At 43.7% G+C, this 27,057-nt stretch overlaps 1 protein-coding gene across 4 annotated transcripts; it reads left to right on the forward strand.

Annotated features, from left to right (window-relative positions):
• Positions 1–2,346: 2,346 nt before the first annotated feature.
• mapkap1 (MAPK associated protein 1) lies at positions 2,347–25,751 on the forward strand. 4 transcript variants are annotated; one of them, XM_086188510.1, is made up of 13 exons: positions 2,347–2,525; positions 4,231–4,688; positions 7,728–7,766; positions 7,966–8,055; positions 15,099–15,247; positions 16,992–17,164; positions 17,248–17,424; positions 18,276–18,385; positions 20,972–21,079; positions 21,919–22,059; positions 22,817–22,954; positions 24,397–24,494; positions 24,981–25,751. In XM_086188510.1, exons 2-13 carry the CDS (start codon positions 4,406–4,408, stop codon positions 25,101–25,103), a joined length of 1,629 nt encoding a protein of 542 aa, XP_086044636.1. In that variant the 5' UTR covers positions 2,347–2,525; positions 4,231–4,405; the 3' UTR covers positions 25,104–25,751. The 4 variants fall into 4 exon arrangements, with proteins under 4 accessions (XP_086044636.1, XP_086044637.1, XP_086044638.1 ...); XM_086188511.1 differs by having other exon boundaries at positions 15,102–15,247; XM_086188512.1 differs by lacking the exon at positions 7,728–7,766.
• The last annotated feature ends 1,306 nt before the right edge of the window (positions 25,752–27,057 follow it).

The raw sequence follows: 27,057 nt of genomic DNA on the forward strand, positions 1-27,057 counted from the left end.
GCTATCGCAGCGTTTTTGTGAACCAGCAGAGGAACAGTGGGTAACTGTGAAGCATGGACTGAGATACCTCAGAGGCACTGCTAACAGGGAGTTGTGTTTCAGGAAGAATGAGAGTGAAGAGCCAGGCCGAGCTGCCTATAGTGATGCAGACTGGGCAGCTGATACCACTGACAGACGCGGCACCACAGGTTACTGTGGAAGCCTGAGTAAGAACAGCTCTTTAGTTTCATGGAAAACTAAGAAACAGCCTACAGTAGCGCTCTCAACCTGTGAGGCAGAATATATGGCTCTGGCCTCCACGCTGCACCTAGAGCAGCTATTGGAAAGTATTGATGACTACAAATACACACAAACAGTGGTGTATGAAGAGAACCAGGGAACGAGTGCCTTAGCTGAAAACCCTGTGAGCAGACAGAGATGCAGACATGTGGACATTAAGTGTCACTTTATAAGATCCACTGTAAACGAGGGGAAAGTCACTCTGGTAGATTGCACTACTGAGAGATGGTTGCAGATGCTATGACCAAGCCTGCCACCAAATCAAAACTGAAGAAGTTTGCTGGTGTTATGTTTGGTGTGTAAAAGAACATAAGCGTTCCACATCTGTATTGTATCTGATTGTGTGTAATTTTTGTTTTCAAATTTTTGTAAGCTGAGTACAAGTGGGGGTGTTAAAAGAGATTCTTTTGAGTGGACTCAGCAGTTGCATTTTGATGGTGCTGTTTCGTTAAGCAGCCACAGGGTGGCGCATGGTTTGTGGGCGATGCCTGTGTGGGGGGGCTTGTTCAAAGTTCTCTCTGAGATGAACCCTCCTCATGCTCAGGGAGAGAAGTGTGCTGAAAAATAAATATGCCAAGAAGGAGCATCACTGCCTCCGTCAGTTAATTTCTCCCGAGTTCGACGCGGATGAAGCCGCGCTGCTCAACACTTTTACTGCAGGACGATAGGGTTGGACACAACAGACCGAGTTATCGCTCGGGATATTTTTAATATCTATCAAGGCGTAGATCAAAGGTTCCACTTAGATGACTTGTGTAGGAAATTCGTCACTTTTTGTGTTAATGACAATGCGTCATGAGAGATCTACCAAAATGAATGAAAACCTTGCATTCTAGAGCAATTTGTGTAATGACAATAACATCTTGTAGAAATGTAATGTTTTCTCACCCCACCATTATTTTAGTGATCCTCAGTAATTCCAGTTCCAGTGTTTGGATTATGGTACATTAACTACTAAAAATTAGCAGAGTGATTTGTATTCAATTCCTACGGTAAAGTTTTCTATTCAGTTTGATGTTTTTCCTCCAGTCGCTAAATCCCAGTATTCCCTCTGGTACACATCTGGACGAGAGCGTAGCTTGTGTAGCAGGAAGCATGAATGAAATGACATTCACGAATTGGAAATTACACTCTAAAAACATAATGATAGATTTGTTATAAGAACTTAGATGTTATTTAACATTGTTTTTTGTATCACTACCCAGCAAACATTGTTGATTGATCGTCATCAGCCAATCTATCTATCATCTATCTATCTATCTATCCATCTATCTATCATCTATCTATCTATCTATCATCTATCTATCTATCTATCATCTATCTATCATCTATCATCTATCTATCATCTATCTATCATCTATCTATCTATCTATCATCTATCTATCATCTATCTATCATCTATCTATCTATCCATCTATCATCTATCTATCATCTATCTATCTATCTATCTATCATCTATCTAAAATCTATCTATATCTATCTATCATCTATATCATCTATCTATTTATCTATCTATCATCTATCTATCTGTCTATCCATCTATCTATCCATCTATCTATCTATCTATCTATATCTATCTATCATCCATCTATCATCTATCTATCTATCTATCTATCTATCTATCTATATCTATCTATCTATCATCTATCTATCTATCTATCTATCTATCTATATCTATCTATCATCTATCCATCTATCTATCTATCTATCATCAATCTGTCATCAATCTATCATCTATCTATTTATCTATCATCTATCTATCTATATCTATCATCTATCTATCATCTATCTATCATCTATCTATCTATCTATCATCTATCTATATCTATCATCTATCATCTATCTATCTATCTGTCTATCTATCTATCTATCTATCTATCTATCTATCTATCTATCTATCTATCTATCTATCTGTCTATCTATCTATCTATCATCTATCTATCATTTTATTTATGAATTTAGTGAGTAATTTTATATTCATTTATTTGAATGAAGTACTGCCATGAACGATGCTGTCTCTCTGTGGACTCGTCGTGTTTTATTCTGAAGAAAAGGATCCGGAAGTGATATGTGGCTGACACTGTTAGCTAAATACAACAAAGTAGTGCATGGGCTTGTTGTCTTATTGTGATCTTGCTGTAGTGCATGTTGGTTATATTCACTATGAAAAGAGTAAATGCCACTACTCGGAGTGGACGAGGATCCGGTGGGACATTTCTGTCCCTCATCGGCTGTGACTTTTGAAGGTTGGACACCGTCTAAAAGCTACATTACTGTTGGAAGCTAGGGCAGCAGTTAGCCACACTCAGCTAGCATGAACAGGCTCAGACGACACAATCAATGTGATGTTCACTGACCTTCGTGGTCAGATGTGTCCACAGCCTGAGTACCAGGCTTCCATGATCTCCTCTCTTTAAACGGGCGTCTCTTCGATGTGCTGGTGTTTCAAGCTAAACCCGTAGTGAGGTCCAGAGAAGGAAACGCATCATTTAAGCTAACGTAATTTTCCGGAAATAACCACGAGATAAAGGGATTTTTTTGTTATTGTTGTGTGGAGGTATTTTTGAGTGTCATCTATTCTTAATATTTTGTCTTTGACTATGAAATTGTTATGGTTCATCTCAGGTGACTGAGTATGGTCGATATTAGCTGCAGTTAGCCTCCGTCAGAGAAACCCTCTCAGCATGAAATAAAGCGCAGCAGAGGAAGAGAAGTCTTAATCATTATCACATCGATATGTAGTTGTAGCATTCTGCGTGGTCTTGCTGGTTCTTAAGTATGGCAGAGAACCTGTATTTCCTGTGCTAACGTTGGTTTAATTTGTCGACCTTGTTGACATCATCAACAGACTTGTGTTTAATGTCAATAACGTCACACAGCTGCTTCAGATTGTTTTTTGAAAAACGAATTGTGCTCATTTACCTGGACAAGTGCCCATCAATGGCATTGTCACTGACACAATGGCCTCTTCAGAACAGCACATCATGTTTTCTTGTGTGACCCCAGGCTGCTACCTCTGACCAGTAACTATTAACAGTAGCGCCAAAGCCGTAATGTTGCATCCTATCAACATACCAGCTCAGATCCAGCAGCGTATACCAGTCCTATTGACATATGACGCCGGATCCAGTTGCTTTTGACTCCAAGCTGATCCATATGGCCCAAGAACACAGCCGTGCTAAGATTATCATGTGACCTCTCCTCCTAGGGGGTAGCTGCAGGCCTGGAGACAGCGCCTGCAGAACCACAGCTCTTTGGCTACCTTTGCAGAACCCTGGTTTTATGTGTTTTTATTTTTTCACAACAGCACCACCCACCAAATTGGCTGATGGTGGAGCAGCACGTGCCTGCAGACACAGATGCAACCGTTTCCAATGCACCATAAAAACCAGACCACAGACGTGCATCTAAATATGTTGTGTCGAGATAATGTCAGTTTTCTTGTGATAGGATGAATGAACCTGTTCCAGGAAATAACGGCACTGAAAAATAAATTACAAGTTTGTTCTTTTCTCAGCTTCTGCCATGAACGTAAATGCGGTTTATTTTCATTTTTGATATTTCTGTGACTTTTACCTTAATATTTTAGCATGGAGTGTTAACCTGACGTGGCAGAGCATCGTCTCTCTCTGCCTTGTAAACTGGGATGGAACCAAGTGCAACGTTTCAGTTGCTGAGTGACGAGGAGGATGACTTCATCATGACTGGATGATGTTGATTTGTTTTTTTCTCTGGAGAATGAGTTGGTGTAAATCTATTCCTGTTATGTATTGATCAATTGTTGCAACTATTACAAATTTGTATCACTGCCAGATTGAAAACTTCTGGTATTTCACAAGATTTTTGCAGGCGCATATTTCACTTTTTTTTGTCACGTCCCTGTAAAATTAAGACTTTCATTCACCTTTTCCAACCTGCATGATGAAATGACTCCAAATTCTCCTCAAACAGGTACTTACACTACCTTGGCACAGAGGAATAATCAAGAGAAATGATGGAAAAGATGACTGCTCTGCACTTGTCAGCACTCGCTGCTCCATCAGTCTCCTGAGAGGCTGACAGGGAGATCGAGAGGGTGAGACAGACGGACAAACTGCTCTCAGACGGTCTTTGTAAAGGAGAAGTGATGGCTTTCTTAGACAATCCAGCCATTATTCTGGCCCATATTAGACAGTCCCATGTGACCAGTGATGATACAGGAATGTGTGAGATGGTACTAATAGACCAGGATGTGGATCTGGAGAAGTGCCACCTGGCTCTGGTGCCCGGCAGCAGCTTTGGGTCAATGGGATCAGGCTCCCAGAGTGATGGGGGAAGCAATGTGGCAGACAGTCACGCGTGTGACCTCTCTCAGTCTATGGACATCACCTCCAGCTGGGACTTTGGCATCCGCCGGCGATCCAACACAGGTAGGCTCATCTAATCTCCCTGGTTTGCAGGGCAGGCTTTCTGCGGAAACACCTCCAGGTGAGGGCGGCCAGGAAGCCTGTCCTGCTGCTTTTTTCTGGGTTTGTGTTGCTAATCTGGGCACGGAGGAAATTAGGCTCAATCCAAATTGTGTGCTGTTGAAGGCTGTGGTCGAGCAGGTGGTAGGCTTGGGTTCAGACTGCGGTTCATTGCGTCGTTTTGATCGCCACCAGGTGAGCAGCAGAGATCACGGTCACAGATTTTTCTGGTACAAATTTTTTGACATGATATGCAAGTAATTTATTGGAAATATTTATTTTTGTTTGGTTTGAACACACTTCTATGATGTACTGTGTCTATGGGAGTCAGACATTTTAAAGAACTTTTCAGCCTTGGTGAAGGTTTTCATTTCGGAATGGGATCTTGTGTGCTGATACTGCCATCATTCACAGATACTGGGCTCATGGTGCGGATCCAGATTTCATTCTGCAGCTCGCTTTGAACCATGAATCCTCCATGATGTTACATGAGACATGTCAGCAATCCAGAGTTACAGTTGAAATACATTTATTTGGAATACATTTAAATTTTAATGCATTTTTGTATATTTCTGGCTGTGCAAACAAGAAGTGGTGTGAGCATTAACATAATGTTAACAACAACAGCAATGATCTGGTGACCGGCTCAGGGTGTACCCCGCCTCTCACGCCATGATAGTATTCCAGAAAATAGGCTCCGGGAATCAGCAGACGTGTATCAGAATCAGGGCTGCACAATTATCAATGAGCTAATCTTAATCTTGATTCATACATCTATGTGATCAATAAATGCTTTTGATAATTTTGTCACCATGTTCAAATTTCTATACTTATTTTGCTAAATGATAATAATAATAATAATGATAATAATAATAATTTTATTTACATTTCCCTTTTCAAGCTTAAGAACAAAGTGCTTTCTAATTTAAAATCTGCACAAATATAACAGCAACGACATTTTGTTGCAGACACCACAACCCCCCTGTCCCCAAAAAAGATCAAGCAGTACAATTTAGTGAAACATTAGTACAAACTCAATTAGATAATAGAAGGTGAAAGAGAAGTTCAAGTGTATGATGTAAAATACTGTTGTGAATATGAGAATACATAGTAAAGATGATACAATACAAGTAACCATGTTCAAAAGCAGCCATTGTTTAAGAGTAAGTCAACTACTGAAAGTAAGTTTCAAGAGAAACTGTAATGCCGTCTGATCTCACACAGGGGGTGTGTTGTCACGCCTAGGGGGTGTGTTGTCACGCCTAGGGGGTGTGTTGTCACGCCTAGGAGATGTGGCTGAGGAAGAAGAAATCGTAGTCTTTTCAAATGTTCTGTTTTTCTCTGTGAAATTGATGGTCAAAGCAGAGGACGGCTCTCTTCTTCCTGCTAGTGTAGCTGCTCTGAAGGGAAACAGTGACTAGGCTTCCTCAATAGAACCATGGCTACTTTAACAGGAGCTTTACAGTGTTCACTCTTTCACCTTCACATACAGGCTGCCATGCTCCCCAGGACTCAAGGACACTTGAACATTACATTTATGAATGAATTTCAATATTCCACCCAACTATGCAGGGTAAACCAGCAGTAGTGCTGCAACACACAGCTGAAGACTGCGTGGCATCATTGTTTGTGCTGTCACCCTCTAATGTGATCAGATGAGGAAACATTTGACTGATTCATTTTGGGAGATTGATTCAATCGAGCATCATCGTTATGAGCATCTCGGTATTGATTCAAGCAGCTCATTGTGATTTCAGTGACACAAAACCTTCAATGTTCACAAGAAGGAGGAAAACAAATACTCTGTCAGTTACTCAGAATTCTTCAGGTCAGACACCAAGCAGGATGGTTAATTTGAACATCTTCACCTGGACAGTGCTGAGTGTGTAAGCGTGGCACAAAAACATCCACATGACAACAGATGATGACAGATCTGTAGCTGCTCAGGCCTGGCAGCGCTGTGAGGGCAGCTCTCCAGATATGTCAATTCCTCATAATTTTTCTTATTTAAATGTTTGCTTTTATGCATGCGTGTATTGATTATACACGCAATATTGCAAATGAATTGACAAAAATCATTGGCAGAAATGGACTTGGCCTAAAACAGTAGATTGAGCCCAATTGAAGTATCTTGCATGTAATTTTTTTAATTATGTTCATCGGATTTATAGACACCTACATTGATTATAGTGCCCCTGCTGGTGGACTGTAAAACTAAAACATGCAAAAGATGTCTGTTGTCATGATTGTGTGCCAAATCTCTTGCATGGTGTGCCCTCCATGTCAGGTCAAGGAGAAGAGAAATAATCCCTTCAATCCCAGTAGCTTCAATCCTGCACCCATTGCTCCTGTGGTAGCTCCATAAATCTGAAGATTTGTGTCCTAATCAACATCAAATCAACATCATATTTGTTTTCTGTGTGAATGCTGGGATGTGGTGTGTATACATAAGCAGTAGGGTTGGGTGATGAAAGTATATCACTACAAGACACAATGTAGATATTTGAGCCTGGAACACCTATAAATTCTGGGAGTATGTTTGTCTGGACAGGGAGACATTCAGACATTCTGAGGCGATGACGCAGACACACACATTCTCTTTCTGAATGGGCTCTTGCCTCATTTAATGAGATGAGGAAAAACCCTGCTCATCAGGACAGGGAACGTTTTCATTTTAAATACTGCTTTAAAATGAAACTGAACTATAGCTTTGCTAAATTGGAAATTATTTCATGTAGGTCCTGCTGCCTGTTGGTTGCACTAATTTAAAAACCAAAATGGCTAATAGGTGAATTTGAGTCTTGCTTTTGAAAGATAGCATCTACTGATCAGAGTCTTTGGCTCTGAGGGAGTCCAAAGGTGGACATTGTGCCTCCTTTTGGCTCTCTGGGTTCCTGCACTGAATTGGGAGGGTGGTGGTCATGGTTCTGGCTTCAGGGTAGAAAGCTGCAATCCCTCCAGACTGAGAGCAAGAGAACTGATCTGTTATGGCTGTCTCATCAGGACTCCAACAAGACAGCCGTGAGAAACCCGGGGCTGCTGGTAAGATAGAGGGATCCACATTTTTTTTTAAGTCCAGAGAAAGATGTGAATATCTTCTAACCACCATGTACACTAAACTGGTATTGGAAAGGTGTGGCATACTCAGTGCTGACTTTTCATTGTCACCAGTCTCCAGATTAAAAGAGTATTTTTGACATGGCTGAGTGTGACTGAAATGTAACAATCCTATTTTTTTCAGCCCAAAGACTTGAACGTCTGAGGAAAGAACGGCAGAACCAAATCAAATGCAAAAACATTCAGTGGAAAGAGCGGACGTCCTCCCAGTCAGGTACCGTTACCTCCCATTTTTAACACACATTTCAATCTCAAAGTGATTAAAGCCTGCATTTGCAACTAGTTGCATTTCACTAGATACTCACTAATGCCTCCACACCTGAGGTCAGTGGCGGAAGTCCAGTCTGACATGAAGTGGCAGGTCCTATATGGGTCATTAACAGCTTGGAAAGGCAGTAAACCAGTACTAAATCAACTTCATTTATTTTTTTTATTTTCTAGTAGTTTAAATATGGCTCAATGGTGCAGTGGTCAGCACTGTGGCCTCACAGCAAGAAGGTTCAAGGTTCGAGTCCCGGCTCGGGCATGGAATCTTTCTGTGTGAGTCTCCATGTTCTCCCTGTTCCTGTGTGGATTCTCTCTGGTACTCCAGCTTCCTCTCACAGTCCAAAGACATGCAAATGGGGACTAGGCTGATTGATACTCTAAATCAGGGGTCACCAACACGGTGCCCGCGAGCACCAGGTCGCCCCCAAGGACCACATGAGTCGTCCGCAGGCCTCTTCTAAAAATAGCACAACTCACTCGTGAGCTGCGTCTAAAATTTTATTTTATTTTTTTGCTATTCTTTTTTTAATCACACTTGCATTTATATAAATTTAAAAATGACAATATCTTAAAAATATGTTCATTATACGTGAACTTTAGATCAGTTTAGGTGAACTCCGACCTGCTCTAGTTCAAAAGTCAGGATTGAGCGCGTGACAAAACCAGTGCTAGTGGAGAGTAAGCTAGCGGGCGCAGCACGGATGGACGCTGGATGGTGTTTCCTACCCCAAAAACATGGCAGAAAAACGTGAGAAAACGTATCACTTTCACAACGAATGGGAAGAGGAGGAGTTCTTTTTTACAACTGTGAAAGAAACCTGCATGTGTCTCATTTGCGGGGCGAGTGTGGCGACGTCAAAGCGGCACAACATAGAGAGGCACTTCACTACTTGTCATAAAAGCTACCATGCTAACTACCCACCGGGAAGCGCACTACAGGCAGAAAAAGCCCGTGAGCTGAAGGCAGCTTTGGGTAAGCAACAGTCTTTTTTCATGAGGCCGGCGAAAAAGTCACAAAAAGCAACCGAAGCCTCGTTATGTGTAGTGATGTAGGTGATCGTCTGAAAATGTAACAATTACTGAGATTAATAAAGTGCTGAATATTGATATGTTTCCCACCTTTTGTCATTGTTCATTTTTGTGACAAATCATTAACGTGACCAGTGTCTTCACATAGATGAGTGTCATTAATCATTATTAATAATGTATAACTAAAGGCAAACTGAGCAAATGTGTTATTTCAGGAGAGCCTTTAAAATTGGTAGCCCTTCGTACGACTCAGTACCCAGGAAGTAGCTCTCAGTTCCAGAAAGGTTGGTGACCCCTGCTCTAAATTGACCGTAGGTATGAATGTGAGTGTGAATGGTTGTCTGTCTCTATGTGTTGGCCCTGCGATGGACTGGCGACCTGTCCAGAGTGAACCCTGCCTCTCGCCCGAAAGCCGCTGGGATAGGCTCCAGCCCTCTTGTGACCCTTCATAGGATAAGCGGAAGAAAATGGATGGATGGCAAGTAGTTTAAATAATTACTGGAAAAAAAATTTGCTATGATTACCATTACTTGCACCTATTCATCATTGGTACGTTATTACTAAGTGTGTGTGTTGATCTGCAGGCTTGTAGATGCTGCTACTTCAGTGCTGTGCATTTGCATTTGTTTTGTTTGTTCAGCCTCATTTCGGTATTTCAAGGACACGTAATCAGACCAAACACCATGTCATGTGACCCCGAAAGGCCGTCATTGGATACCGAATCATTCATAGGTGTGTTGTCAGTCAAACCAATCAGAGAGCCTTCCCTATAAAGTCCAAATTGCACATGGACTTGGTGTGGTGCTGCTTCATTGACAGACACATTTCAAAAACGAAAACGTCATTTGTGTGGGCTTAAAATTAGTAATGATGCTTGTGTTTGACTAAGCGCCAGCGTGCACTTTGCTTAAGATAGGACCTTAGTCTTGGAACAATTTTGAACAGTGAGTTATGTCATCAAGTTAGATGCGTTGACCGCCTTGGCTAGCATCTGCTTGCGGTGTCTTCACAGTTTGCTTTGAGCATCAGCTTTGTCGGCAGGAAGAGCCAGCAGCTGAATGTGATTCTGTCACTATGAACCTTACAGAGCTGAGGTAATGTTCACAGCACAGCTAGATCATTATACTGAGAACTGGACTTGAACTTCCAATGATTGACTGTATTGTATAGAAAAATAGTCTTACAAAAATAGAATGTCATTCTAGGAATGGATCCCCACCACACATTTCCACCAAAACCAACCACCAAAAATTTGATTCTTTTTTTGCAAATCTGATCTAACTCAAGCTTGCAAAGGTCTGAAAAATTACTCCAGTCAGATTTCTACAGATGTGTCTCAGTCTGTATCATCAGCAACCCATTTCTCCACAGATATTGGTTGCCTTAGATTTTAGTCTTGTAGATCTGGACATGACAAATATGGTCTCATCACTTGCAAATAAGTGTGGACAGAAAATGTTATGGTTTGAGAAAATCTGATTTGAGGAACAAATCAGATATGCCTGCAATCGCAGGGCGGAAGAAAGCCAGAGGGCCTGATCTTGATGCTGTCAGACGCTCGCATGTCTCTCAAACTGATACTCGAGATGCTGCACAGAACACCAGCGGTCAGTGTCTACTGGTGGAATCTCTGGGATGGTCCTCACATACAGAGCATGGATGTGTTCAGTGGATGAGCATTTGTCTGGTTTTATCTCTGGGTTCCTCTGTGACAGTATTATCTCGACAACATCTCTCTGTTTTCTTCCTTCATCTCAAATAAAAATGAATTCATGGCTTCTCGTTTTTTGAAGAACCTGCTGCTGCATCCTCATAGTGAAAAACCTGGCTTGCTCTTCTTTCTTAGCAGATTTTTTACTGTGTTTGCAAAAATCTTCTCCACCATAGAGGTCGTCGTTATTGTTGTCTTCTGTTTGTCCGGTTGGTCCGGGTTGTGGGGGCAGCAGCCTCAGCAAGGAAGCCCACTGTCCTCTCCTTAGCCACTTCTACCAGCTCTTCCAGGGGAATCCCTAGGCATTCCCAGGTCAGCCAAGAGATTTAATCCCTCCAGTGTGTCCTGGGTCGGTTCTGAGGCCTCCTCCTGGTTGGACATGCCTGGAAAACCACCCAAGGGAGGCGTCCAGGAGGCATCCTCATCAGCTGGCCAAACCACCTCAACTGACTCCTCTCAACATGGAGGAGCAGCAGCTCTACTCTGAGTGCCTCCCGAATGACTGAGCTTCTCACTTTATCTCTAAGGGAGAGCCCAGCCACCCTGCTGAGGAAACTCATTCCCCAAAGCTCATGAACATAGGTGAGGGTTGGAACGTAGATTAACTGGTAAATCGAGAGCCTCGCCTTTTGGGTAAGCTTCCTCTTTACCACAACACACTGGTTTAGCACCCACATCACTGTGGATGCCACCCCAATCTGCCTGTTAATCTCACGCCCCATCCTACCCTCACTCGTAAACAGGACCCCAAGATACTTAAAGCCCTCCACCTGGGGCAGGACCTCCCCCCCGACCTAGAGTGGGCAGGCCACCCTTTACTGGCTGAGGACCATGGCCTCAGACTTGGAGGTACTTATTCTAATCCCAGCCGCTTCACATTCGGCTGCAAACTGTCCCAGCAAGAGCTGGAAGTCATGGCTTGATGGAGCCAAGAGGACCACATCATCCGCATAAAGCAGAGACCACATCCTCCTCCCGCCACCAAACTTGACCCCCTCCACCACCCGGCTGCACCAAGAAATTCTGTCCATAAAAGTTATGAAGAGACCCTGTGACAAAGGGCAGCCTTGCTGGAGTCCAACCCTCACTGGGAACAGGTCCGACTTACTGCTGGCAATGTGAACCAGACTCTCACTCCTCTGGTAGAAAGACTGAACGGGTCTATGTCAGGGGCCATCCACCCCATTCTCCCAGAGTACCCCCCATAAAGTGCTCCTGGGTAAACGGTCATAAGCCTTCTCCAAATCCACAAAACACATGTGGACTGGTTGGGTAAACTCCCATGCCCCCTCCAGCACCCTAGCGAGGTTGAAGAGCTGATCCACGGTTCCACGGCTGAGACAAAAACCACATTGGTCCTCCTTGATCTGAGGTTCGACTATCGCCTTTACCCTACTCTCCAGTGCCCTGGCGTGGACCTTTCCAGGAAGACTGAGGAGTGTGATCCCCAGATAGTTGGAACACACCCTCTGGTCCCCTTTCTTAAAGATGGGGACCACCACCCCAGTCTGCCACTCCAAAGGCACAACCCCCGATGTCCACACAATGTTGCAGAGACGTGTCAACCAAGACAGCCCTACAGCATCCAGAGCCTTGAGATACCCAGGGTGGATCTCATCCACCCCTGGAGCTCTGCCACCGTGGAGTTGCTTCACTGCCTCAGTGACTTCTGCCCTGGAGATTGGACACCCCCCCCCCCCCAACACACACACACACACACACACGTACTCCCCTAACTCCATTTCCTCCATGGAATACGGGTTGGTGGGATTGAGGAGTTCCTCAAAGTATTCCTTCCACCGTCCAATTATCTCCCCAGTTGACATCAGCAGCCTCCCGTCTCCACTGTAAACAGTGTGGGCAAGTTGCCGCCTTCCCCCCTGAGGCAATAATCCTTTTTCGGAGCCAACCAATAGTCATTCTCACCAAATTCCTTCCGCGCCTGAGTTTTTGCCTTGGCGACCGCAATGGCTGTACAATGCCTGGCCTACTGGTACTGGTCGGCTTCTTCTGGAGGACAACAGACCAGCCATGCCCTGTAGGCCTCCTTCTTCAGCCTGACAGCTTCCCTCATCTCTGGTGTCCACCAGCGGGTTTGGGGATCACCGCCACAACCGGCCCCAGCAGCATTACGGCCCCAGCTCACAACAGCTACCTTGACAATGGCAGAGCAGAACATGGTCCATTCAGACTCAATGTCCCCCATTGTCCCCCAAAAGCTCTGCCAGAGGTGGGACTTGAAGATCATCCTGACAGGTTCTTCCACCAGGCATTCCCAGCAAACCCTCACAAGTTGTTTGGGCATACCAGGTCTGCGTGGCATCTTCCCCTACCACCTGATCAACTCACCACCAGATGGTGATCAGTTGACAGCTCAGCTCCTGTCTTCACCCGTGTGTCCAGAACATATGACCACAGGTTAGATTATAAAACTATAAAATCAATCATAGACCAATGACCAAGGATGTCCTGGTGCCACGTGCACCGATGGACATCCTTATGAACATGGTGTTAGTGGTAGACAAACTGCGACTGGCACAGAAGTCCAATAAAGACACGCCACTCAGATTCAGGTCGGGCCTGCCGTTACTCCCAATCACGCCCCTTCAGGTCACGCTGTCATGCCCACGTGAACATTGAAGTCCCCCCGTAGGACAATGAAGTCCCCAGTTGGGGGGCCATCCAGCACCCTTCCCAGGGACTCCAAAAAGGGTGGGTATTCTGAACTGCTGTTCCGCACAAAAGCGCAGACAACAGTCAGGACCCGTTCCCGAGCCAAAGGCGCAAGGAAGCAACCCTTTTGTGCATCGGGGTAAACCCCAATGTACAGGCAGAGAGCCTGGGGGCTATCAAAAAGCCCACCCGGCCCTCCGCCTCTCACCAGGAGCAACTTTAGCAAAAGAAGAGTCCAGTTCCGGACCCAGAGCTATGTGTTGAGGTGAAGCTGACTGTTTCTAGCTGTTACTCAACCTCCTCCACCACAGCTCCAGCTCCTTCCCCGCCAGAGAGGTGACATTCCACGTCCCAAAAGCCAGCTTCCATGTCTGGGGATCAGTCAGCTGAGGCCCCCGCCTTGGTCTGCTTCCCAAACCACAATGCACTTGACCCTTTTATGAGTGGTAGATCCACGGTCGTCGAGTCCATGTTACCATTTTGGTCTGGGTCCAGCCGGACCCCATGGGCTAAGGCCCAACCACCAGGCGCTTGCAACTGGCCTGGCTCCAGGGCGGGGCCCCAGTAACCCCTCCAGGCTGGGTACACAAACTCCTAGATGTTGTTTCCATGAAGAGTCTTTTGAACTGTTCTTTGTCTGGCCCTTCACCAGTCTGCCTTTGGTGACCCTATCAGGGGCAAAATGCCCCCGACAGCATAGCTCCTAGGGTCATTAGGGCACTCAAACTCCTCCACCAAGATAAGGTGACGGTTCCAGGTGGATACAGACCTGATTGAGACATATAACATGCCAGGCCAGTAGTTAGTGCTGATGTATATCTAGTCTGTCCATCAAACATTGGGGAAGAAGATTGAGTCCATTCGCACTGAGCTTCTTCTTGAGAGATTGGTGGCAACTGTAACAACACCAAAACGGCATAATCAAACAATAAAGGAGATTTATGATGACGAGGTGGAGTTACTGCTTCACGTTACCCTGGAACATGATGTTGATGTTAAGCCCCCCGTAAACATGTAATTAACCCTAATAGTATCGTACAGATGTAAACAAACCATTAGCCTGCCATCTTGGGGCTTGCAAAATGCCTCTGAACAACACTTGCGAAAATTGAGGTAATGATGTCAGCACTCCCCCAAAACCTCTGTTTCAGCTTTCCCCATGAAGACAGACAAAAGAGATGTTTTCAAAATCTTCACAATAGACAATGTTTTCCAAACCTCCATTTATTGTGACCTCAAGCTCATATCCACATACATGTTGACTTGCCGGCTGGAAGGAGCCCAGCCTCCAGCCAGCAAGTCAGGTCAGGTTTGGAAGGCTCGGCTCAAGTAAGGATTTCCCTGCAGTCATGTAAGAAGAGGTTCTTCAAGCCAAGCCTGAAGAGTTGCTGAAGCAGCTTCAAAGCTGATGGTTTCCCCATCATGGTTAGTTGATAACACAAGTACCACAACTGTTAACAAGTTAGCCCATCTATTTGTGTGTGTATTGTTTAGTCTCAAGAATAGATATGATCATCAGTTATCGATGTAACTGATAATAACTAGATATATGCTGCATGTTTTGTTTCTATGTTCAGTAGAGGATCTGGGGTCTTTGTTTGAAAAACGGGACTATAAAGACAGGCCGCGGACAGCAGGTACCAAATCAACACTCTCACTTCGGCTGGAGCAGTGTCCCCAGCAGCTCAACAACCCCTTCAATGAATACTCTAAATTTGATGGCAAGGTGAGTTATTCTACCTGTTGTTGCTGTGCGTTCTGTTGTGTCTTCCAGTTTCATCTTGAGCAGAATCTAGTACTGCAAATTAGGCTTTTATATGGCCGACAAAGTTGATCGTGGCCCCCTAGATGATGCTTGTGACTCCAGCGGGGACTGATGGGTGCCTCTGGAGCAGGCCCAGAAGGGCCTCGCCGCTCTGCCTCGAGGAGCCAAATCTACTTGGGGAAGCTGTGTCAAGTCTTACAGAGCAAGTCCAGTCATACAGAAAATCAGACACAGGAACAGCTGAGAATCCAGAAAATTTTCAAAATAAAACACCGCGTGTAGAGTGTGTTCAACTTCCATGCATGAAACAGTATGCCACTTGTCTTCAATTCACGATTGAAGAGGAGGCAAAAACAAGTGAATAAAAAGAACAAAAAAAACAACAACTATGTTGCCTCTTTTAGCCATGGCAGAAGCTAGGGTTGTCAAAAATATCGACCTATCGATTAAATATCGATTTTGAAAAATAAAAATGGTACAAAATGACTTTTCCATAGCGCTGCCTACTTGGTTTACATATGCCCCGCCGCTGCCAACACACACAGACAAACACACACAAGAGTGTGTGAAGTGCAGTTTGGAGGTTCTTTGGATTTGAGTTGCATGAACAAGGAAAACCAAAGACAGTAGCAAGCCAATATGCAAGTGATGCAACAGAACTGTGCCGAAAAAAGGAGCGAACACGACGAATGTAGCAAAGCACCTCTAGACGGACACTGGGATCTGTGCAGATTTAGAGGTATAGAGGTTGATAACCGTATAACTTGGAGTATGTGTTGCTTAGAGTTATCACATCTATCGGTGTTTACTTTGACGTTTTGTCTTGTTAGCGAGTGCGAGCTAAAGCTAATCGACGGTAGGTTACAAACATTAACTTATTTGCATACTGTTAATTTGTAAAGAATAACTTGAAAAAGAGCTCTACCTCAAGAATAAAGTTCTTTATTTTTCTTTAAATAAAAAACATTTTTGCACAAGATTCTGAGTGGTTGCGTTATATCAAAAATCAAGTCGAATATCAATATTTTTTAAAATATCGTATCGAAGTGTGAAATCCAATATCGTGACAACACTGGTAGAAGCACATAAATCATGGTCAACAAAGGCACAACAGTGCTTCTCAAACACTCCTTGTGGGGTATGAAGCTGCATGGAGGATGGGACACGTGTGTCATTATAGATGCGCCTGGTGGAAGCATAGTGATAGTACTAACTTGCTGCTGCTCCTCCAGTCAAAGCACAGCTCACACTCCTTCATGTTGTGGCCTCTGCTGGACTAGTACCTCCGTTACTTTGGTTATACACATCTGCAGTACAAGTAGGGTTTCCGTGTTGTGGCACTTCTAGCACAGTTTTCTCAGTGTGTATGGCAATGACAGGATATTAAACACACTTTAACCTGTCAGCTCCTGAAGCCTTTGTGATGTCAAGTTGAGCCCATGTATCAAACCATTGTGTGGAACTGAAAAATACAAACATTGAGGGGGAAAAAGGGGAGGTGTTAGAAAAATGTCTAACTGGCCAGATGACTTGTCTGGCCCTCCGGTAAGAGTGGACTCAAATATGATGATTGTGATCAGTTATAAAGCACATACATACCCTGACTTTTGGGTCATACGAGCATTTCTAAATACCAAATATTGTGTCTCGTGTCCTCTCTGTACTGCACGGCTTCATCTGCACAATGCCCTCTCTCCTGTCCTAGGGCCACATTGGCACAACCGCTACCAAAAAGATAGACGTCTACCTCTCAATGCAGATGACTCAGGAGAAAGTCCATCCAATGATGGTGGTAACCATTGCGAATGCTCGTGTTCACGATCTGATCGGGCTCATCTGTTGGCAGTACACGAGTGAAGGACGGGAGCCCAAACTCAAGTATGAACACATTTCAGCACCTCTTATGTAGTCTGTTTCTGTGTGACATGCTTTTTCTGGATGTATCTCTCGTCTTCCCTCAGTGAGAATGTGAACGCCTACTGCCTCCATATTGCTGAGGATGATGGCGAGGTGGACACGGACTTCCCTCCACTGGACTCCAATGAACCAATTCATAAGTTTGGCTTCAGCACTCTGGCCCTGGTGGAGAAGTATTCATCCCCTGGCCTCGGCTCCAGACAGTCGCTCTTTGTCAGAATGTAAGTATGAAAATAAACATTTATGATTTCACCTACAGTCAAAGGGTTGGAAAAGATTTCTAAAGTATATATTGAAAATGAAGCAGTTCAGCTCCTGTCATAACCATAAACGGTACAGCACCAAAGTTTTGGGAAAGATTTTTTTCAGAGATCAACAGGATATGAAAGTAAATAACTCTTAGAATGACGATACAAGCAATTCCTTTTGCTCATGACGGGAGTTTGTGTTGGTGTTGTAACAGACTGTGTGCCATACCATGTGAAGCCCCATCATCTTGGATGCATCTTTATTTCAGGAAGCTGTGCATTAATTGCTGCAGGGTTGACAGCTTTCACTCACTCAATATAGGACCAAATACCACAATATTCCCTTTTCACAGCAGCCATTTTGATGTGCTGTTGCAGAAAGACAGGTACAGTTAACATGAATTATGGTCCTGTTCCATTTAGCTGGCCAGGGCCTTGTGTATATTGTGCTTGCTGGTTTACTGGAATGATTGTGACACTCAACATAAAGACACTATTTTTAGTTGGATCGGTTAGACCTGCATTTTCCCTGCTTTAACGTGGAAATTGCTGTTGTGAAAAGACCTCATTATCATCGATGGATGTTCCTGTTGATGTAATATCATCACAGAGAAGGTTTTTAAGGCCAAAACATAATTGGTGCCTATAAAAAAAGAGGTCAAGCTATTTTCTGCTGCAGCTCCAAGCAGACAACATACACCCACCTGCCACTTGATTATCTGATGTGTTCCAGCTCAACCTCCCAGCTGTAAATTCTACAAGGTGTCTCAGGTGCCGCTCTCCTCTGTCCGAATGATTGAGGTGCTTCTTTGTTATTCTTTTAGAAATGCTGCACATGGTTTCTCTCTGATCCCCGTGGACAGTGTGAAGGTTACCATGAAGGAAATTCTTCAAAAAGCACTCAAGAAGAGAAAGGGCTCACAGAAAGGATCAGGTAAACAACTGGTTACATCACTCTCAATGCAGGTCTGATCACTGACAGTTAACACAGGGGACTTTAAAGGAGGCGTAGGCACTGCCTGTTTTGGGCTTTTTTTTTTCTTTTTTTTTTTTTACGTGTTCTTTTATTTTCTTTATTTGATTTAACAAAAGAAACATGATATACAAACAATATGGCATAAATCTGTCTAAATAGTTTTTTGAATCATACTCTGATCATGAACCCTTCCTCCTCGCTCCTACACTCCCTCCCCCCAAAACCCTTTAGTGAACCAGAATAGGAAGCATTGCTACAGATGTATGATCATATTCCTTCTTCTAGCAACCAATTCGACCACACGTATCTAACATACCAAGCTACATAACATACTGCTAGTTCACATGTGTCACCAGCAACGTTATGGTCAATAACTATAGAGGCATTTCCAGCAGTGCTGCAAAATATGATAAATTGGTAAACTATGTCACTAAATGGATCACGACCGTTACATAGTGTTTTGTTCTAGCTCACAACCTACATTGACAATAAATTACAGCAAACACAGCCTCTATAGCCAGCTAGCATAGTCGGCAAATGGGTTTCTTACCTGTCCAAAGAAAGGCTGTTACTCGTGCGTCAATAGCTGAACCTTCTGATTCATTTAAACTCCTCCAGCGAGCAAATGAACCCCCAAGAATCCCTCACGTTGCACCGAGCCTTTTATCGTTCTCCCTCTTATCTGTTGCTTGTTTTACAAAAGACCTTTTTCTTTTTGCTGTGTTTTCTTCTGGATCCATGCTTATCCTCCTTGATGCTGCTCACCCAACACCGATTCAACAAGGGGTTGATACTTGCTTTAGGCTTCCTGGTCTCATCCTTTTGATGGACAGCTAAGCTGCCCAATCAGGTGCAGTCTGGTTTTCGGGTGTTGATGGACAGCCAAACGGGTCAACCAATCTAACTGGTAGTGGTTATTGACTGGTTGGAGGTAAATTTGGCCCTGCACCCATTATGTATTTGGGATTTTGATGCTCCCTCTTTTAAACATCAATGTTTATTGATTACCAATTGAGACATCATGACAAATTCAGGGACTATAACAGAAATCTGGGAGCCTACCCCTCCTTTAAGTTCCCTCTTCACACCCTGGACAACATATAGAACTTGTCCAAGTTCATTTTAGTCTGACCTGTGAGACTTCATGCTCGATGAGTCATATTAATGTCTGTTTGCTATCTTCTCCCTTGACACGAAGATTCAAATGTGGACCTCCTCTGGTCGTCTTGTTCACAGAGTAGTATTGATTATTTGCTGTATTCACTCAAGACTTCCTCCTCTCTCACTTTCACACTTTCTGTAACGAACTCTCCTGATGTGAGTAGTGCCAGTCTGTACTGCAACCATGTAGTAACTGACACAAAGTGCAACGCTGCATAGCTGGCAATGTTGCCACCCAGTGAGAGGAGATGAGTGGGCTGTGATCAGATCTCAGATGTATCCTTTATTGCTCCCAGCATGTCCCTGCAGGAACAACCAAGGCAACATTTGAAATCATTGAAAAGATTTGATGCAAAGAAATGGAATTAAATAGGTTTTTATTGACAGATCTCCTGTAATCTGTGTTTGCTGTTGGAATTTATTCGTTCAGTAACCTGAACGCTTTCTCCAAGTGTTAGCTTTGAAGGAATTTCCTTTAATAATAGACTCTATTTATTATCTGCTGTAGATGCATTTAGTCACTGTGTTACACGCCATGCCAAACCACTGATGGATGTTTAGTTTGTGTCTATTTGTGGTTTTGATAGTTGACATATAGAATTCTGTGAAACTCCGTTATAACATAAACACCATGGGAAGGGCAGATGTAATGCACATCTGTAAATGCCTATTTCAGTGTCCGGTGATCCAGTGAATACTGAGTGGCCGTAGCACCCGCAGGCTCACCACCACTCTGTGCATCTCATGAACTGCCAAATGATTGTGTTTGCTCTAGCTAGCTATTTAGTGTACATACGGAGTATACAGTCACAGGATGTCGATAACCTATTTTTCTTGAGTGCTTTCTTCTCTCTCACTTCTAATGCCTACAGATGATGAATTCAGGATATTTTTAAACACTGGAAAGTGCACAAAATACAATTCTGATATCATCAAGCCGACCCCAGAAAGAAAGAGGGCCAATCTAGAATCAGGCCCTGGCACAGTGATGAAAAAACAGGCATGGCAGATTGGAAGCGACTGTGAAATAGGATGAGCAGTAAAGCTGCGGGGGGGTTACTGAAGTGTGGTCGGTGCCAGCAGATGCAGGACTATTGACTGGCACTTGTGCTCAGAGTCAGGCTGACTGTTAGGCCTTCGGGAAGGTGGTGAGGCCTCATGAGTGGCTGTGGCATGTTGATATGACATGAAGTAATTTTAAAATTGTCTTTATACTGAGCAAGTTTAGACTGAAATAAGTTCAGAGATTCCATAACTTATGGTTTATTGCTCTTCTGTGTGCTACACCTACACGTTAAGTAGCTGAGGGAAGAGGCAGTATGACACATCCTGTTCATATGAGCATGAGTCTTTCAAAACTAAACCAGAATGCTTCACCAACAGGCCCCATGTATCGTCTGGAGAAGCAGACGGAGCCGAACGTTGCAGTAGACCTGGACTCCACGCTGGAGAGCCAGAGCACCCTGGAGTTCTGCTTGGTCAGGGAGAACAGTAGGTTCTTTGCTTTATCTTCTCAAAGCTCTTCAGGCTGTACTTAATCTCTGGTATCACAGTGCTTCTTCACAAAGCTGTTTAATTTCTCCTCTCATGGTTTGGGCTGAAGGAATGTGACACTGATTCTAGATTAGAATTAATGATGCCCTGATCCCATTTTTTTTGCTGCTGATATGATATGATCATCTGTGAGAGCAAGTAGTCTCATAGATAAAAGGCAGTATATCTCAGACCAACAACTCAGTTTCATTATGAAAACTATATAGGAGCTAACTTTCTGTTTATTTTCTCAGTCACTACAATGGAAAGAAAATTATTGCTATCAAAGCAGAGCAGAGTGGAGCATCTTGAGCTTGTATACAAGCGTTGGTAGCTGTAGTAAAAGCACCATGGAGGACAGCGACTCGGTCACTGTTGTATTTTTTGCAATCTCTGTGCTGACTGAAGGTTGAGTGCAGAAATGTTGAGTTTGTGCCCGGAATGACGTGGAACGTCCTGGTGGAGGGCATTCTCTAACGTCGGCTGTTAGCTGAGACTCATCAGTATTTTTGGCTTTCACTGCTGCTTGCTCAACAAACTCACCATGCTTGTGCGCGTTGTATAAATTCCATAACCAACATGTTTAATTTGGCTGCGTGTTGCGCACTGATGCAGTGAACAAGGTGGGAGGCAGGATCCCTTTACACAGCACAGCGCAGACACCAGAGGATCAACTGCATGTGTTTTTTGGGTTGTTTTTTTTTTTTTTGGTGATGGGTGACAAGAAGCATTCAGGCTGATTTACGAGTCGCGTATTTTTAATGACCTCCCTAATTAAACTTTCTCTTTGTCTCCAGGCTCCCGGGGTGAGGAGAGCTCCGAGGAAGACCCTCCTATTGACATCACCACTGTCCAGGACATGCTGAGCAGTCACCACTATAAGTCCTTCAAGATCAGTATGATACACAAGCTGCGCTTCACCACAGATGTTCAACTCGGTACATGCTGCTTTACACACATTTACTGTGAAGTTGCACATAATTACAATCAAATCAGGCTACAAAGCTAAATGAATTCAGTGTCACACAGAAAAACTGCAAATCCACATATTTAAGATGCTGCACCCACTATCTGTTTGTAATTTATTCTCCTGTTGCGCTGACAGTTACTTAGCAAAATTGCTGGGGTTTAATGTGATGTTAATCAACTCATTCACCTGTTCTTACTGCTCTAGTTTACACATTCAGTTTACCGAGCTGACAGTAATGTTTGAAACAACAGAAATGAGTCCACAATCAAAAAGATTGGCTGCACTTGGTTAATAAAGAACCGCATTGATTGGAATCTCATTTGAAAATGGGAAAAGTCTCATTGCAGAGTTTTAAATATGTCTGCATGGTGATCTACATGTGATACCCTACTCAGGGGTCTGTGTTGATGTGGAAAGACTGAAGCCACAGCTGACAGGTTTCTGCTAACATCTAGTTGAACTCTACAGATGAAACTGACAAAGAGCTGCTGCAGGATCCCACAGCCTTCTCAGCGCTTCACTTGGACATCTTAAAAAAACGTAGTTCTGACTCTTTACCCCGGCTGTATATAAAATCAAATGATTCCGCAACTTACTGATGTAATGAGAGCAGATTTGACCGTCAGCGTACTATTCATGAGTGCCACGAATGTAGGAGAATTAGAAACAGTCACGTATGAGGCCCACTTTCTGTCCGTGAACTGAACATAAATTGTTCTCTTCAGGCATTTCAGGGGAAAAAGTGGAGATTGATCCTGTCACCAATCAGAAGGCTAGTACCAAGTTCTGGATTCGGCAGAAACCCATCTCCATTGACTCGGATCACCTCTGTGCCTGTGACCTGGTAGAGGAGAGAAGCCCCAGTAAGTCAGCGCACTTGTCACATCTGTGCAATTACACTTGGAGGAGAAACTTCCTCCTCCTCCTCTTCCACACGCTGTCCCGTCTTCACTGGACGTTCGCCAGTGAGCAGCTTTGTGCACAGGACCGCAGTTACCATTGTAGCAGAATGCTTCATTGAGGGCTGCACCAGCACAACGTAGCTAATACATGTACAAGGTTTTTACATGTATGCAGCTAGTACATCTACACAGCTAGTACATCTACGCAGCTATTACATCTACGCAGCTAGTACATCTACACAGCTAGTACATCTATGCAGCTAGTACATCTACACAGCTAGTACATCTATGCAGCTAGTACATCTACACAGCTAGTACATCTACGCAGCTATTACATCTACACAGCTAGTACATCTACACAGCTAGTACATCTATGCAGCTAGTTCATCTACACAGCTAGTACATCTACACAGCTAGTACATCTACACAGCTAGTACATCTACGCAGCTATTACATGTACACAGCTAGTACATCTACACAGCTAGTACATCTACACAGCTAGTACATCTACGCAGCTATTACATGTACACAGCTAGTACATCTACGCAGCTAGTACATCTACGCAGCTAGTACATCTACGCAGCTAGTACATCTACACAGCTAGTACATCTACGCAGCTAGTACATCTACGCAGCTATTACATCTACACATTTAGTAAATCTAATGATTACATTAATCCTAGCAGCGATACTTATTATTGCCTCACCCACATGGAAGATGCAGACCAAGGCTGTGTCCAGAATCACCCCCCCTCTACTCTTCACTGGGTGGGGTCCAAAATGAACGGCGTCAAATGCGGGTAGATATCCTGTTGAGCGTCTGTGTCTCTGGCAGGTACATTTTTGAACCAGAATAGTAATCAAATATAGAACTGTAATGATCACATCTAAACAAAACTGATGAAGGGATTGGGGCAGTCTGATCAGGTGAAGGATCTCCAGCCACAGATCATCCCCAGGCTGCAGGCTGTCTTCGTTCCCATACTGATACACACCTGTGTGGGAGTGGACATACTAGCACCATAACCATTCACAAACACCTGAAATCACAGTTTCCTCTTCTGTCCTGCAGGACACACCAGCTGCACTGGGGTGAACTCACACTATTTCCTCTCAAAAGAACTAGATCCGTTGTGCCTCTCCAGCACTGTAAACTGTAAACAAGTGACATCACGGTGCATCCATGTTGGGTCTTGTAAAGTCTCGTAAACACCTACATCGCTTTATATGTTTCCAAAAAGCACACCTGACTAACACCGCAGCAAGGCATTAAGAACCGCTTGAGACAATCGAACCAGTGTTTCCTGTCGACTGAGATGACTAGTTCACCTCTCAGAGCACACGAGGTGTCCTGCTTCATGCTCTTCTGTCTCTTTAACCCTTTTGCTCCCCTGTCCCTCACAGATCATGCAATATTTAAGATCACTTATCTGAGCAACCACGACTACAAGCCTCTCTACTTTGAGTCGGATGCTACAACTGTCAGTGAGATAGTACTAAAGGTGAGTAATGGCTAGTTATGTTAAAAGAAACATTGCTTATTGTGGGTTGTTTTCCGTGCCAGACCAGCAGATAGAACGCTTCTCTCTGGTCAGAGAGCAGCGGAGAATGATGTTTTGAAGTCATCAGAGACTTTTTGTTCCCTGAAGTCTTTTCCTTCATTAATGGAAGGAGGGTTGTGCTCATCGACAGTAAAAAGGTCCACTTTCTTTGCAATAGAGACTTTAAACAGTCAGACTTCTACCCTCCAGAGACCCCAAATTATTGTGTATTGGGTGACATCAGAGAGCAACATTAGCTTGCAAGGATACATTATGTATTTGCCTCCACAGATGAAGCTGCTCTCACGCTCAAACTGATGAAACAATAAGAGCAAACGCCAGATGACTATTCTGAGGATATTGAACTGTTTAGGCTGTTCTGAATGTCAGACATGAAGCTGAATGTATCAACATTTCACAAATAATAAAAAGAGTTCTTCTCAACAGGTCAACTACATCCTTGAGTCGCGGGCCAGCACCTCAAGGGCTGATTACATAGCCCAGAAGCAGCGGAAACTGAGCCGCCGGACCAGTTTCAGTTTCCAGAAGGAAAAGAAGACTGGCCAGTAGAGAGACTGGAGCTGCTGAGCCACCAGTCCGTCTGTAGATGGATGGACAGACAGAGAAGGCTGGAAAGTCTCCTCCATCAAAGGTGTCAGGCTTGAAGTGCATGGAGAGTGACTTTGGCGAGTCACATCAGAGGTTCCTATGTGTCTGTATCAGCTGACTCAGTGGGGAGCCTGTGAAACTCCACCAGCTGTTCAACAAAAAAAACCCTCATTTCTAAAAAAAAGAAGAATTTTGGAACAAAGTTTGGGGGGTGATGATGCAATCAGTTTCTGTTCATTCACTGCATCTGAATTTTTGTCTACTAGGATTGATTCGGGTGCTTAGATATACCAGACAAGCCTCGAAACTAAGACTTCTGTCCTTGAACAACCTTCATCGAAGAAGGCTCAGAAACAAATGTAATTTAATTAAATTTAATGACGTCACATTCATACTGTGACATTCTGACGCAAAGTTGAAGTAGGTAATGCTTGGATTTCCGAACAAATCCTTTCTTTCCTGCCTTGAACCTAGATAGCAAATCAATGACTTTGCTCGTGTTAATTCAGCATGGGTTGGATTATCGCGGCAGGTAATTGGTCTTTAAACCAGAAGAGCTTTGTAGAGATGGCATCAGCTGAGAGGAATGATTGTTGGGGGGGGGGGGGGGGGGGGTGTCAGTCTTCAGCCATACAGACTCCAGTCTACTGGACGCCTGCTGTGCTCGTCATCACTCACCAGGTTCAAAGTCACCTTGTCATCACCTTCAAACTGGAAGCTCCAAATGTGACCAAGCTGTTCAGCATACAGTTGAGTGTGAATGTTGATTACCACTGTGGGTCAAAACAATGCTTCCAGCAACACAACTGATGTTGAGCACCTGAACAAGCTAGCGCACCCTTGAGGAAAAGACAGTGAGTCTCTAACCAGAAGAGCCTGGCCTCAACATCCGTATTAATCTTGCTGCAGTCCAAACTCATTTTCAACGCATGTTCTTTCAGCCATGACTCAGAACTTGTAACTGTTGGAGCATAAATTGAAAGTTTCCCCCTCTGGCTCTTGCTAAGGACATGAGTATTTCCTTGCATCTTACGTTAAAAGTGGACTCCCCGAATTTCTTTTAATGGGCTGCCCCCTGGTGGCTTGAAATGTGGAATTTTGAAGCGCTCGCTTGCTCAGATTACTTGCAAATTGTACCTTTGGGCCTTTAAGGTACGCAGCTGAGTTTTTGACAAGTCTTTGTATCACAAATTAAAGAGTAAAGAAAAGCACACGCCAGGTACAATACACACATTCCTGCTGACAGTCTCCTGCTCGTCTAATGCGGGTTGGAAAGTATTCAGAAACAGCTTACAGTGCATCTACATGTACGGAGACAAAGCTGGACCTGTCTTTCATGAGCCTGAAGATTGTATCCTGTTTTTCAAGCAGCGTTTAATGAGTGTCCATTTGGAGCAGAAGGTTGCTGCCCTGTTGCCTCAATGTCTGTCTTGAATGAAACTGGTTCTAAAAACATTAGTTTCAAACAAACTTTGAGGATTGTAATCACAATAGTTTGTTGTTATCATGCCTGCAACTTTAACAACTCTTAAAAGATCCCTCACAAACATAAACTGCATTTTTTTGGTTACAGTAACTAGGATGTAAGAAAGAACGTTTATTCCTCTGTAAGTTTTGAAAAATATAAGGGGAAAGAATCTCCCAAAACCTATATTTGTATTCATATTCTTCTTGAGTTGGGTACAACATGGACTTCTGTGCTCTTAGGCCTGTTAATATTTCTGCTTTGGTTCGGTATCAGCAGCCAAAATTGTTCAGCAAACACACAACTGCATGTTGCAGTGACACAGGCTAACGTGGGACTGGTTCAGGTGGGAACGTCTCTTGCTTGCGAGTAGCTACACATTTCCAGATGGATTTCTACACCAACTCCTCTGATACCTGCACGTTTCAGTATTTTGTGTAAATATAACTG

The sequence above is a fragment of the Aulostomus chinensis genome, chromosome 19 (genome assembly GCF_037954235.1).
Source record: "Aulostomus chinensis isolate RoL2024-O1b breed Wild chromosome 19, RoL_Achi_v1.0, whole genome shotgun sequence".
Lineage (NCBI taxonomy): Eukaryota > Metazoa > Chordata > Actinopteri > Syngnathiformes > Aulostomidae > Aulostomus > Aulostomus chinensis.

Bases quoted from the DNA above. Each gene is read 5' to 3' on its own strand.
- mapkap1 (XM_086188510.1), top strand. From the start codon at position 4,406: ATGGCTTTCTTAGACAATCCAGCCATTATTCTGGCCCATATTAGACAG. The intron at 7,767-7,965 runs GTAAGATAGAGG...TATTTTTTTCAG, and splicing joins TGAGAAACCCGGGGCTGCTG to CCCAAAGACTTGAACGTCTG. The intron at 24,495-24,980 runs GTGAGTAATGGC...TCTTCTCAACAG, and splicing joins TCAGTGAGATAGTACTAAAG to GTCAACTACATCCTTGAGTC.